The 14284-nt window shown below is 45.4% G+C and overlaps 1 protein-coding gene across 1 annotated transcript; it reads left to right on the top strand.

Moving 5' to 3' along the window:
• The first annotated feature begins 2333 nt into the window (after window positions 1-2333).
• On the top strand, window positions 2334-3588 carry LOC125585887. The gene is made up of 3 exons (XM_048755600.1): window positions 2334-2752; window positions 2817-2946; window positions 3034-3588. The coding sequence occupies exons 1-3, from the start codon at window positions 2334-2336 to the stop codon at window positions 3586-3588; spliced, it is 1104 nt and encodes a 367-aa protein (XP_048611557.1).
• The last annotated feature ends 10696 nt before the right edge of the window (window positions 3589-14284 follow it).

The raw sequence follows: 14284 nt of genomic DNA, 5'->3' as shown, positions 1-14284 counted from the left end.
GGGGCTTGGTCTGCATTAGATCGGACTCCTCTTTTAGATCTGAAAGGTATAAGTCTGTAAATTTTGGATTTCTTTCTCTCCTCTCTTCAGCATCTTAGGATAAAAAAGATTGAAATGATTTCCTGGAAGAGGCAGAGGGGTAGGAGTGTCTCCTGTGACCCCATTATTCTAAGTCTGAAGGGAATCATCACACATTGTGGAAACGAGGGGTAGGAGTGTTCCTATGACCCCGGTATTCGCTACACTTTATTAAAAAAAAAAACGAATAGAAGATGAATAAGATGGACTGCATCACAATCATTATTCATTGGATTTGAGATATAAAGATTCAGAGAAGAGAGATATAGGGAGGAAAGAAACAAGAATAAGACTACCTGTTTACTCATATACATGCTAGGGTAAGTATCCATGTATCTTTTGTTCGATACTCCCAAGATTTAGCCTACGCTTTTATTTATCCAAGAAATGAGGTTAGTAGAGGGGAATGTCAGATAAGATCTGTTGAGTTGTTGGTTAGATGAATTTGGTTGCTATACTAGGATAATTTATGTTGGGGTCAAAACCGGTCCTGACATGATTAACATTCAAAAACCTTCGGAAAAATAAAACAGCCATCGAAAATCTGCGATAAACTTAACCAAAGCATCCCCCGACTCGCACGATCGATCATAAAGACGTTCAGAACAAGATCATGATACGATCAAGGTTTCAATATTATACGCAACAACCAGGCCCGAGCCTACGAAGATTAACCCGGGCGCCACAGGACGACCGTTGACTCGCCGCCTTCGCGGTCGCCCTTGCCGCCCTCACGGTCGCCGCGGGGAACCGAGCACGCCATCCTCGCGATCGCCACGGGCGACCGGCGTCGCCTCCCTCGCGGTCACCACGGGCGACCGGCACGCGTGTCCCTCACGCTTGGTGTGTGGTGCAGCAGATATCCGAGATCTCTGGGAAAGTTAAGTTTACTTAACGTTCCTTATTCGGCGGAAATCAACAGTGTGAATTTCGGTTCCCACATTTTGGAGCTAGAAAGAGGGGGATATCTTATCAATCTTACTCTCATCCGCAAACGCCCGATCAGACATGACTACAGACGATTGACAAACTCGTGCCGACGATGGAGATACGCACGACAACGTCGACAAAACCCCAGCAGCGAACGTATCCGCGGTTAATGCCAACACCGCTGCGTTCGAAGAGATGTTCACCGCCTTCAAGAAGAATTCAGAAGAATAGGAGAAACTCATAGGTTCTCTCGCTAAACAGGTCGAAACCTTAACTGCAAGAACCAAGGTTGTTCTCCATCGCGGAGCCACAAAATTCCGCGGAAGAAGATTCGATTTTCCGACTCCTTCGGGCATGATTACGATCAGGACAAGCTCCAAACGAAACCGCCCCCGAAGCGGCGCAGAAAGATTCAGAAAACCCTCCACCTCGGGGCCAAGAGGCGGAAGACGACGAAATCGAACAGGTTGACCTAGGTCCCAGCGATCATTCCAATCCGCCGGAGGAAGAAACCGACGTACATCCGAGAAGAACGAGGAGTCGAGCAGCTCGAGATGATTCCTCCTTCGACAAACCAATGACAGAGGAAGAAGAAAATATCTTCTAGGTTGAGCAGGAAGAGTTGGCTGAAAAACAAGCGCAAATTACCCGCCGCAAACGTCGGCAAGCTCGGAAGAGTCCAGATGACGAAAACGAGATGCACGACCTCCGCAAGTATATCGAAAAAACTGCGGCCAGAAGTGAAAGCAGTAAAATCGCTATTTTACCATGCGACGAGCGTCGCTCCTGAGATCGACAGGCTTTTCGATGAAGCACGTAGAACACCGTTCACCGCCCGCATCACGGATACTAGCATCTCACACCCTGGAAAAGTCAAAATCCCTGTGTACGACGCACCACCGATCCTAAGACTCACCTGCAATCTTTCGAAATCGCAATGGGAAGATGCAAACTGAAAGAGCGCGAAAGAGATGCTGGCTATTGCCTCCTCTTCGTCAAAAATTTGCAAGGGGCTGCGCTCGAATGGTTTTCTCGCCTGAAAAGAAACTCTATCGGAAGCTCTCGGCAGTTAGCAACTGAATTCCTCAAGCAATACTCCATGTTTATGGATAGAGAGACCTCCGACGTAGATCTCTGGAGCCTGTCACAACGAGAAGATGAGCCATTGCAAGAGTTTATGACCAGATTCAAGTTGGTGATGGCAAGAGTCTCCGGAATTAGCGACAAAGTAGCAGTCGATGCGCTCAAAGTTCTGACAATGGATTTCTTTGGAAAAACTGCGTACGATCCAAGATGCCCTCTATAAAGGAACGGATTTCATCGTAATGGAAGAAGAGATGAAAGTCCTCTCGCAAAATCACAATCTGCAAAAGTCATCCTCAAAGAAGAAGTCCGCTCGTAACGACAAGTATGTCCATCACGAAGGGGAAGACGTCCAAGGCGAGCACAATTACGCGATCAATTCAGAACAGGGAAAGACATCCGGAAATACCTGGACCAGGAACCAGTATAAGGACAATACCTTCTGCGAATTCCATCAGACAAAAGGGCACTCGACCGCGAACTGCAAAGTTCTCGGCGCTAGACTACCCGCAAAACTGCTCGCCGACGAACTATCCAAGGTGACCTGCATAAAGGACCTCCTTCTGGATTCTGACCGGCCACCAAGGGCAGACAGGGATAAAACTCCCGCAACGGAAAATGAGTCGCGAGAAAACCAGTCGAGAGAAAAGCGAGGAAGAAGGTAGGACGACAAAGGTAACGACCCTAACCGTCGAAGGGTGAACATGATCATTGGAGAATCGCAGTTCTATCGCGAGTCGCTCTCGTCCATCAAAGCTTATCAGCGGAAGGCCGAGACAAGTGCCAACTATTCAGTCCGGTCTCCACCTCGCGATGCCCCGAACAGCGCAATTACCTTCGAAAACGCAGAGGCAGGTGGGATAGACCAACCGCACTGCGATCCGCTTGTCATCGACCTTGTCATCCGAGATATCAAAGTCGTAAAAATCCTCGTTGACACAGGGAGTATGGTTAACGTCATCTTCCGTGATACTCTCAAAAAGGATGAAAATAGAGCTGGGAGAAGTCGTACCAATCCCAAAGCCGCTGACTGGTTTCTCAGGTGTAACGTCCATGACCCTTGGATCAATAAAACTCCCAGTCTTGGCAAAAGAGGTTACTAAAATCGTTGACTTCGCGGTAGTCGGCAACCCAGCCATCTACAACATGATAATGGGAACGCCTTGGATCAATGCCATGAAAGCAGTCCCATCAACTCCCAACGGAATCGCCGAAATTTGGGGATGTCAGAAGCAGTCGAGACTCTGCTTCTTGGCAGAACATATATTGCAACAGATCACGACGACCTCTATGGCCAAACCAAAACGCGCAAAGATAGCTCAAGCCAAGCTTGAAAACTCTTCTATCAAGGACAATTCGAAACCATCCGCCGAAGCAACGACTGTGGACGACAACCACGTCTCCAAGTCCAACGCTCCCTCTCCCGCAGAGGAAACAACTCCAGAAACGGCAGTCGCTACGGCTAAGACTGGCGACGTAGCCTCACTCAGTGAGTAAAACACTCGCGGAAAAACCCTGAACTACGATATGGCTTGATCCTCGAAAGAGGTACGTAGGCAGCTCTTCAAAAGACGAGTTCGGCTATCCCCCTCTCAAAAAGGGGGGGGGGGAGTGGGTACGTATACTCATATACTCCCACAAATTCGAAAGACCCGCAGTTGTATTCAAATGTTTTGAAACTTTTGCGATAAATCATTTTATAAGAAAATCTCCGATTATCTCACATTTGTTGGCCAAAAATTAATTTCCTAACAAACATCCGCATCTAAAAACATCGTACTGACACGCCCAAGTAACGGCCAAAACCTAATCTACAAGAAAAAAGTCATGAGTTTTCGGAGAAAGCGAGATGTCGTGATACTCTGAAACATAATATATCATCAAACAGTCCATCTGCGACTATAACCTAACAACATCACCCCTAAGTCTGTTGATTGGCCCCGACCGACTAATCAGAACGTTCTGCAATAAAATCTATAGTCATACTCCTTTGAAAATAAGGTCTTTACGCATCCATCAAGGATAAACAATAAGTGCGCTATACAAAAATACGAAATTTTGGTTAGCACCTCAGACAGTCTCTAAGAGTAGCTCGATTCGTATAAAGCAAATCCATATAAGCCGATATGAACTAGCAGACCTTTAATCAATAAGAATCAGGTTGAAATCGCGAACAGGTAAAACGAAAGCCGACCAGTCATCGCAAAGCCTTAGCCCAAGAGTAAACCTAGGTCATGCCCTAAACCTAGTCAAGCCGGTCTGAAGTATCTTCATACATGATACGTCAGGACTAAAATGCTCAAGAAAATTCGAAACAGAAAATCCATCTCAAAAGAACAACATACAAAGCGCAATGCAAAAGAGTCGGATAGGAAGTGATTACTCTTAAAAGGCTCACAAAACGATAAAAATATGTTATATATAAAAGCCGCGTAGCGGCAGGAATCTGAAGCCACCAACGGCCAGTCACGACAAAGTTCAAACGGCCACACTCGGCCAAACAACAAGAAAGCATAAAACGGCCACATCCACAGAAACTTCCGATCTCGCCGGCTTCTTGACAGCTAGCCTCAAGAGCCGAGTTAGCACGTTGACGCCCTGCAATAAATCCCACAGTTAGGAAAGAGGGATATTTTATCAAAAAAAAAAAAAAAAAAAAATATATATATATATATATATATATATATATATATATATATATATATATATATATATATATAAAAGTAGCCAAAGGAGCCGTCCTCATTGATCAATCGAGAACTCTTCGCAGAAACTTCTGATCTAGCCTTCTCATCCACAGACGGATACGAGTCAAAACCCGGAGGGAGGTTGGAAAAGAAGTTTTCAAAGTTTCAATCGGGAAGCGGCATCTCGCTGGTGCCGCTCCCACCGCTGGGAACAAAGCCTGGGTCCCATCCGGGAAACGGAAAGCCATCTGCGGAAAATTTGATGTCATCAGGATCAATCCCTTTGCCTTTCCTCTGCCCATCTCCAATCGGAACGTCTTGAGGAACAGCATCACCCATGTCCGAATTAGTCTCCTCTTCCACAACCTCGACAGGATCGGCTCGAGACCGGAAGAGAACCAGTGCCCTTCGAACCCGCTCATGAGTGGAGGAACTCCAGAAAAATGGACCGCTCCTAAGGACGTTCCTCGTCGCGATCACATCTTTGGGAAACGGGGGGAGGATATTGCCAACTGCATGGAAAATCAAAAGATTAGTTATCTTTAAAACAAATACGATCGGATTTCCAACTAGAATACCGGTTCCAAAGTTCCACTCGCGACGGAATATCGATATGCCGTTCTCCTCAACTGACGCGCTGTTTATGCGAACAAAGAACCAGCGCTCGCTCCAGGAATGACTGTTCGAGGTCTGCCCCCTGATGATCGACATGAATGGCTGAGGGACAAATCTATACGAGAAAGGTCCGGGAGACTGCAGGGCCTTCAAAAGAGCCTCGAAATGTTCAGGGACAAGAGTCAATCCGTACTCGTAACTCAGAACCAAGATGCTAATGAAATGCTGCTTGACGGTGGGGTTGAGTTGACTGATCGATATTTTGAAGCGGTTCATCACTCAAACTATGATCTCCGGGATCGGAAACCATAGACGGCCACACAAAAACACCTCATAACACGTGAAGAAGCCTTCCGGGGGGATCTTCTGCGCGCTCTCCGGGGACCGGGATGCGGAATTCAACCTCGTCTGGAACATGGCAGAATTCTCGAATGGTGTCAAGGTATGAGGGCACAGTCCTGCTCAGAGAGTTAGGGTTTACTGGGAAATGAAGCCTACGAAGGAAGGGCGCCTCCAACGGCGGAGTTATCTTGTTGCATACAGTAGCCCAATACCTTTCAGCTTCTTCAGGGTCAACGGAATGAGGGATAAATTCCTCCTTGGGAGTAATAAGCACCTCGTCATCCTCACCAACGTTTTTGGACTTGGAGGGACGAGGCGCAACCCTCTTGGAATTTTTTTTTCTTGAAGACATGTCTCTTTAAAAAAAAAATTTAAAGAAGATATGAGAGGGAAGGGAGAGAGATTTCTACCTTAGAAAACTTTTATGGTGAAAAAGTGAGGAATATGAGAAACTTACTCCACCTTCTTATAGGCAAAGAAAGTTACTATTCACCTTTGGACTTTTGAATGTCAATCCTGTCAAACTGATCCCACTTGCCTAACCACTCATTAGAACCGAACAATGAAGGATTCACGATTCTAACAAGCTGGGGGGCTAACTGTTGGGGTCAAAACCGGTCACGACAGGATTAACATTCAAAAACCTTCAGAAAAATAAAACAGCCTTCGAAAATCTGTGATAAACTTAACCAAAGCATCCCCAGACTCGCACGATCGATCATAAAGACGTTCAGAACAAGATCGGGATACGATCAAGGTTTCAAGATAATACACAACAACCAGGCCCGAGCCTACGAAGATTAGAGGTCGCCACAGGGCGATCGTTGACTCGCCACCTTAGAGGTCGCCACGGGCGACCGTTGACTCGCCGCCTTAGCGGTCGCCACGGGCGACCGTTGACTCGCCGCCTTCACGGTCGCCACGGGCGACCGTTGACTCGCCGCCCTCACGGTCACCGCGGGCAACCGAGCACGCCTCCCTCACGGTCGCCACGGGCGACCGGCATGCGTCTTCCTCGCGGTCGCCATGGGCGACCAGTTCCTCGCCTCTCCGGGTCGCCACGAGGCGATCAACTCCTCGTTCTTCCAGGCCGGCATGGAGCGGTCGGTGCAACGCTTACGGATAACCCGCCAGTCATGTTCAACATCCCGTTGATGTTACCGTTGGAGAATTACGATAAAACCACTAAAGTACGTCTTTCTACGTTTAATGTTGGAGGTCAGCTTTGGTTCCTTCAAACAACTTAGCAAGTATGAATAGTTGACAGGTTGATCCACTTTAGTATATTTAGTACTATCTGCAATCAGTAAGTCTAGAATGGTGCTAAAGAGTGGTTAGATAACAAGCAAAAATAAAATAAGTTCATTATCCCCTTTTTGACTCAATAAAAACTTAAAAAAAAATCACTTTAATAAGACTCATAAATAACTACTATCAGTAAACCTCCCCCCAGACTTAAACTACACTGTCCTCAGTGTAAATTCAGTCGGAGTTATGGTGATAACTAAATCATAGGGACTAAATGTAACAAGTTAGAACGATATACCAGACCTAAATGGATGTCGACCGATGTAAAGATGTTGATATCGGTCGCGACAGGTGATCTTCTGTCGATCGATGTCGGCAGTGTTTCGTCGGTCGATACTCACGGAAATCGTCTACTCGGATCTTTTTTTTTATATATATTACCTGCAATAAATAAATGAAAACCAACATAAATACAATATTAATAAAATCAATTAAATATTAGTCTTCTGTCGATAGTATTCTATCTAGGGATTTACAGGTCCCGAGTTCTCACCGGGGTCCACTACCTTCAAAAAACAAGATCTCTTCACGGTACAGATTCAACCTTGACTCAAAGATTGAAGAAGGGCGTCTACCTAATATCAACATAAGAGAAGCGCCAAAGCTTCTAAATTTCAAGACGAGATGGAAAATCCGAAATGCATAAAAGCCGCAAAAGGCCAAGGTTCACAAAAAAAAAGCCACGAATGGCCGAAGTTTCCAGACAAGGCACGATGGCCCGATAAAGTTTAAAGACCTCAGAAGAGGCCGACATCATAAAATAAAACCCCTACAAGGGGAGCATATTCTGAATCCACAAAATATAAAGAGTGAAGGCAGATAGACATCAAGCTGAAGGAGAAGCCCCGGGGTCACCAGTAGGAGTAGGTGCCGAAACGACCGTAGCAGCATCATCCCCTGGAAATGATGGCTCACCGTCAAAGGAAGGAGGCGAGAGCCCCTGGAGCTGGGCTTCAGACGTCTTCACCTCTTTATATCGTTCAAACTCAACAGCTGAGTTCCACTTGTCGGTCTGTTGGTTAAGCCATTCCCTCATCAGCTCCCTACGAGCCACTACCTTAGCCCCATTCACCGCCATGGCCTTCTCGGCATCAAAGGTCTCCTCAGCATGCTTCAGCCCACAATGCTCCTCTATCAGCTCTTCCAGCTGTCCCCTCAGAGCAACATTCTCAGAAGCAGCAAGAACACCAGCATCCTCCTGGTTCTTCACCTTGAACTGAAGATCCCTGATTTCTTTTTCCCTAGCAAGGACCTTATCTTTCTCTTCATGTAGCTGAGAAGTCAAAGCATCCATTTCGTGCTTGTTCGAAAGACTGCTCGCTCATCTTTTCTCCAGAGTGGAACAGCTGGGACATCACCTGTGAAAAGCAACATACGATAAGGTCCAGGACCGATTAAAACTAGCTTGAATAAAAAACATCGAAGGCGAAACATCCTACCTGGAGAAAATCACCCTGCAGAGAATGAAAGGCACCGGGGAGATCTCTTTCCGGCAAGCAAGATGCAGTCAAGGTAAACACCTTGGTGTTGAGATTAGCCAGGACTTTGGTCTAGTCATCTTGAGACGAAGGAGACGATTTCGGAGCTAGCCCCGAGCTTTTCATCTTTTTCTTCGAGGAGGAAGGAGTTGAGCTACCTGCCAACTTCCATTTACTGCTCCTGATGAACTGGGTATCATCATCAACGCCTCCGGCGGAGACAGTGGTCTTAGGGACTTATTTCTTCGCCGAAAATGCTTCCAAGGCCTTCTTGTACGCCGCTAACGCCTCTTCTCCTATTGATCCCGTCATGTTACCTGAAGAGCATACCGGAGCTTAGTCCCAAAAAGAACAGTTCACGAGAAAAGGGATAGAGGAGATGCTCAGCCTAGATGCTACAGCATTCCAGAACTTCTTTGCTCACTAGGAAAGGGATTTGACAACGCTCGAGAGGAAGCTTCAAAACATTATCTGTCGTCTTCTTCCCCACCGATGAAGTTCGGTACGACACGTCTGCAACAAAATAGAGAAGAATACACTAAGAATTGCATCAGAAGACTCGAAGTGCTGCAACCCCTAAGACCTACCAGCTAAGCACCACACTAGAGAAAATACAGAAAGAGTCATAAAAGCAAACTTTTCAGTCCAACCGCTTTCAAAAACTGGATGACGCTTCCGGTCTCTCTTTGGAATCTCCTGGACAGGAGGAGTGCGGCGGCGAGAAAGAAGGTAAAATCTGCCCTCTCCAACATGCATTGGGGAAATGAAGTACAAATATAAAATCTCCTCCACTCCTAGAATTAAACCTTGAAGATCACCAAGATTCTGAATCACTGTTAGAGTCCTCCACGACGAAGGATTGAGCTGTGTTAGGGGATTTTTGTGTAGGTTCTTTGGGAGTACTACGGAATAATAGAAGAGCGAGAACAAGTATAAGAAATCGAGACTAAAAAATGTTTTATTGATGAATCGAGCAGGAACAACAACGTTTGGTGTATAAACCCTAGTTCTAGCCGCCTAATTCTAATCTCTTATTCTCTGAATGTCGATCCCTTATTCTAGGGTATGGGTTCCCCATATATAGTCTTGGAGAAGTCGGCTGGACAGGTCAGACTCTTCCATATTCGGAAATATGGAAGAATCGCCCTTAGGAGAAAACTTCCATTTTACCCGAAGGCGGACCTGGAGCAGGGGCCAGAGTCGGGTTCTCATATCGCAGGATCCTAGGGGCCGGTACCCTTGCCGAGGCCTGGAGAATAATTACTCCGAGGTATTTTTCTCCAACAGTTTGCCCCTTATTCCTAGAATACGCCAACGGATTCGGGGGATAACTTGTGCACTTGAGCTAGCCGGAGCTGCCCTATCTTCACAGGTTTCCAATAGGCAGGAGATCGCTCCAGTAATCCCTTTCTCCAGGTCCTTTCCTAGGCCTGAACCGTGTTAGAACCTGGAGGAGAACCGGCTTCCCCTGAGTAAACCGAGGTCTTGTGGCAGGTTCTGGACCTGTTGGAATGTGACTTCGCAGGGTTCCGGACCTTGAGTCTTCGGCGAGCCTGTGAATACTCTTGATTTGCAGTTTTGAAGCCTTAATGTCTTCTTCGGCGATGAAGTAAAAGATCTGTTCGCGAGGATAGGATTCAAAGACCTGGAGTAGAAAACTGGGAGGAGGGCCTGGCTTTTCTGAAAAAGGACTTTTCAGTGTCCGGGGAACCTGCTCCCGACAGAAGAAAGAGAGTACCTCGAAACTTGTTCCCGCGTGATGATTAATCCGAAACGCGTGAAATCCCCCTAGGGCTTTCACTTTCGTTTTCTTCTCACATTTTTTTCGAATCTTCTCTTCCTCTCTATATTTTCTCGAAGATCTTCCTAACTTCCGCATCTCAACTTCCAATCCTCTTGCTTCTTCAAAAACAGGTAATTGTTTCTTACCCCCTTATTTCTTCCTCTAGGGTTTCTAAGTCCTGCTTTCTCGGACCTTTCGAACCCTAGGATGGAGACTAGATCTGATCCCTCTGTAGGTCTATCTACCGTAGGTAGTAGAGTGAGATCGAGGGATAAAACTGATACCACTCAAATTACCCTAAGGAGTGAATTACTCTCTCAAATAAGAGGTTCAATTGTAGTACTTAGGGATCGAATCCACAAGGAGCTAGGGAACCTATTAAATCTAGTAATTTATTAATTCTAAGTGTTTGTTGTTTTATGGTTTAAATGTAAATAGCAATCCTAATTGAGCAAGTATATTGCTCGACTAACAAGATGATTGTGGTGTAACTTATTGGAAAGGTATTAGATGCAGGGTTTCTATTCAAGTGTTGGAGATTATAATCCTATAGATACATATCAGTTGCATGCATGATATATTAGAGCTCAACCCCTTGAACACAGTGATCAGCGATGGCAATGTTTCGCTGGTTAACTAACTAGATCTTGGATCTCAACTGTCGTCTGTTGATCACAAGAAAGTGTCGATCGATGGTCCTATAGGGATATCGATCAATACACCTTTCACAAATATCGATCGATTGTCAGAAAACAATATCGATCGATGCTTCTAGTTAAGCCCTAGGCGAAGGTTGATAATGCTCACTAGCTGTCTAGTTCAGCGGTAAGCTTTTTCTAGCAGTCCTAGTATGACAGATTAGTTTCTGGACTGGATGGTCAAGGATCCTTGACTCATGCAGATTCCTAGATTCAATATTCTAGTTAGCTAATCTAGAACAAGCATTAAGAACAATCAATCAATGAATACCACAACTTAGCAATCTATAGTTGGGGCTAATCCCTCTAACCTATTTGAACCCTGAATCTAACAGGTAAACTACTTACATAGCTAAGCAATTCATGACACAAAATATAAATCAAAACTGCATAGAATAGAATAGATGAATCAATGGAGTTCCAATCACAAATCTCTCTATGATCTTCTCTCCTAAAACTCTCTGCTTAAAATAAGAATACAAAGGTGGCCAAAGGCTCTCCTGCCTCCTAACACTTAGGCAAGTATATAACTATTAGGTTAAAAACTCGTCAGGGGTAATCTTGTAATTTGGTGAAGTCTTAGGTTTAAAGTCGGCTGAAACCTAGTCGTGCTTCCGCGTCTCGACATCGATCGATGGTACCCAATGTACATCGATCGATAATAATCTTCAATCGTCGAGGCTTCTCTTCTGTATCGATCGACGTCACTGGATGTGCATCGATCGATTGTTTCTTCTTCGTATCGACCTCTTATGGTCAGCTCGGATGAAATATCTTTTAAGCTCCTAAATGCTCCATAATCATCACTTTACTCCAAGATACTTCTGAACCTGAAAACATACCTAATAGGATAGTATATATAGTATATAGATAGTAAAATACTTATATACCATGGGTAAAAATTGGTCAAATCCATGGTATATCAAAAACCGAGAGCGAAACCCTTGGGTCTGCAGACTTTTCTTTTTTTTCTCTGGATCTGATGGCAGAGGTAGAGAGTCCCGATCCCATCTGTTGTAGAAGAGGAAGAACCCTCTCCGGTCGTTCCTGTCTCGGTGATAGGAGTGGATGAGGTAGAGGGGTGAAGAGAAAAGTACAAAATCCCTAGCTATGTCTCCATTCGCGTCCCTGGGCCTTTTGACAGAGTTACAGACTTCGAGGTGGACGAGGTTCATGTCTTCGAGGGTTTCTTAGAATCTGGCTTTAGAGAATGGATTCCGTCGTTGATAGCGAAGCTATCAGAATGGCTTGATATTTCTCCGGGTCAACTCAATCCTCCAGCTTGGAGATCTTTAATTTCTCTTCAGAATCTTGGTGAGCTTGAAGGCTTAATAATTGGGATCGAAGAAGTTACGTATTCCTACTTCATTACTCCGATGCTTGGCCGAGAAGGCGGGCTCCATCTTCATCCTCGTCGTCGCTCTCCTCCTATTTTCAAGATCCCAAAGAAGGATCTGAAATATCACCCAGTTTTTGAGAATGGATGGGCTAGGAAATTTGCTTTTATGAACCTTTCGGGGTTCTCATATGTTTGGCATATACCCCGGTAGGTCTTTTAGGAGTCATAGGTTTTCTTAGATTTCTTTCGACATGATCTCTAACACGTTCTCTGTTTGTTTCTGCAGACGTTTCCCGCTTATCCTCGTTCGTGCGCAAGAAGACGATTGAGAAGGTCTTGGACCTCCCTGTCGAACGTCGTCAGATCCCTTTCCTCGTGAGCAAGGAAGTTTTGGAACGTTGTAGCATTTGGGGTAGAGATTTCTCACATTTCTCTTGTGGACTGGCCTTGTTTTGATCTGACATTTTTTGCTTGCAGATAATATGTCGGGATCAACAGGAGAAGAAGCGATGGCTGCTTACAAGAAGGCTTTGGAGACGATCTCAGTGAAGAAGATAGCTCCCAAGGCTACTGTCTCTGATGGAGGTGATGACGACGATGTCCAGTTCATCAGGACAAGCAAGCGTAAGGCGACTACTAGATCCACTCCATCAGCTTCTAAGAAGAAAGCGAAATCTTCCGAACCAGCAAAGATTTCTTCTATGTCGTCTGATGATCACACGAAGGTTTTGGCCAACCTTAATGAAAAGGTCTTCCCTTCTCTAGCTTCACACCTGCAGGAGTGAGATCCTAAAGAGATCATCCAAACCCTCCAGGGCGATTTACTCCAAGTATGGTGTAATATGCTTCTTTCGTCTTGCTTATTTCCTTGGTTTCTAAGATTTCTTGTATCCTCTTTCTCAGGTGATTTCTCAGGTTTTCCATCTTGGAGGAAGGGTAGATGAACAGGTCTCCATCAAAGAGGAAGTGGTGGGCTAGTCTTCTCAGCTTCGTGAAGAGAGGGATAAGGTTCTTGCTACGAAGAGGAACCATGATGAAGAAGGGATATTGGCAGCGTCTGAGAATGCTTCTTTAAGGGAGCAGGTGTACGAGTTGGATGAAAGTGTATGCGAGCTGAGGCATACGGAGGAGACCTTTCAGGCCGAGAAGGCCATAGCGGTGAATGGGGCTAAGGTAGTGGCCCGCTGGGAGCTGATGAGAGAATGGCTCAACAAGCAGATCGACAAATGGGATCATGTTGTTGAGTTTGAGCAGTACAAAATGGTAAAAACATCCGAAGCTCAGCTTCAGTGGCTCTCGCCTCCCTCCTTTGAGGATGAACCTTCGATCCCGGAGGGCAACGCTGCAAAGAGCGTCCCGGCACCTGGTTCGGCTGATGCTCCAGAAGCTTCTCCTCCAGCTTAATGTCGATCCTCTTACTCTCTCTCTTTTGAATTCTAAAACTTTATGCCCTTTATTAGGCTTTTATGTTGTACCCTGCGGGGTTTCATTTTAAAACTTTAATGGGCCTTCGTGCTCATTTTGCTTGTCTGAAATGCTTTTATTAAATGCTTTTCGGAATGTTTGCTTTGCCTGATTTCTTCTGTAGTAGACTTCCCTTATGTCTTTAGGACCTGTTAAAGACCGGTCCTCTGCAGGATCTTTTATAGTTTGATCATGTGAACTGGTTCGGCTCTTGTAAGCAATATTTTCTTGGCTGAACTATGTCTTTCTAACTTGACAGATATCAGGTCTTTGGTGCCGGTCTTGAGGTTTGGGGGAACCATGGTTGGTTCCAGACCCCGAGATGATTTTGGTTCCAAACCCCGAGATGATTTTGTCTCATAGCCTTTTGGTGTTGGTTACCATCTTCTTCGATGTCACATTCCATCTCTCTTGAGTAGGTTACTATTGACTTAGAACAATACTATTGTTGGAGTCGCAATGGTAGCTGGAGAACAGAT

Source organism: Brassica napus, chromosome C4 (assembly GCF_020379485.1).
Source record: "Brassica napus cultivar Da-Ae chromosome C4, Da-Ae, whole genome shotgun sequence".
NCBI lineage: Eukaryota > Viridiplantae > Streptophyta > Magnoliopsida > Brassicales > Brassicaceae > Brassica > Brassica napus.
Note: the sequence above shows the minus strand (reverse complement) of the source record. Positions and strands in the feature narration are given on the sequence as shown.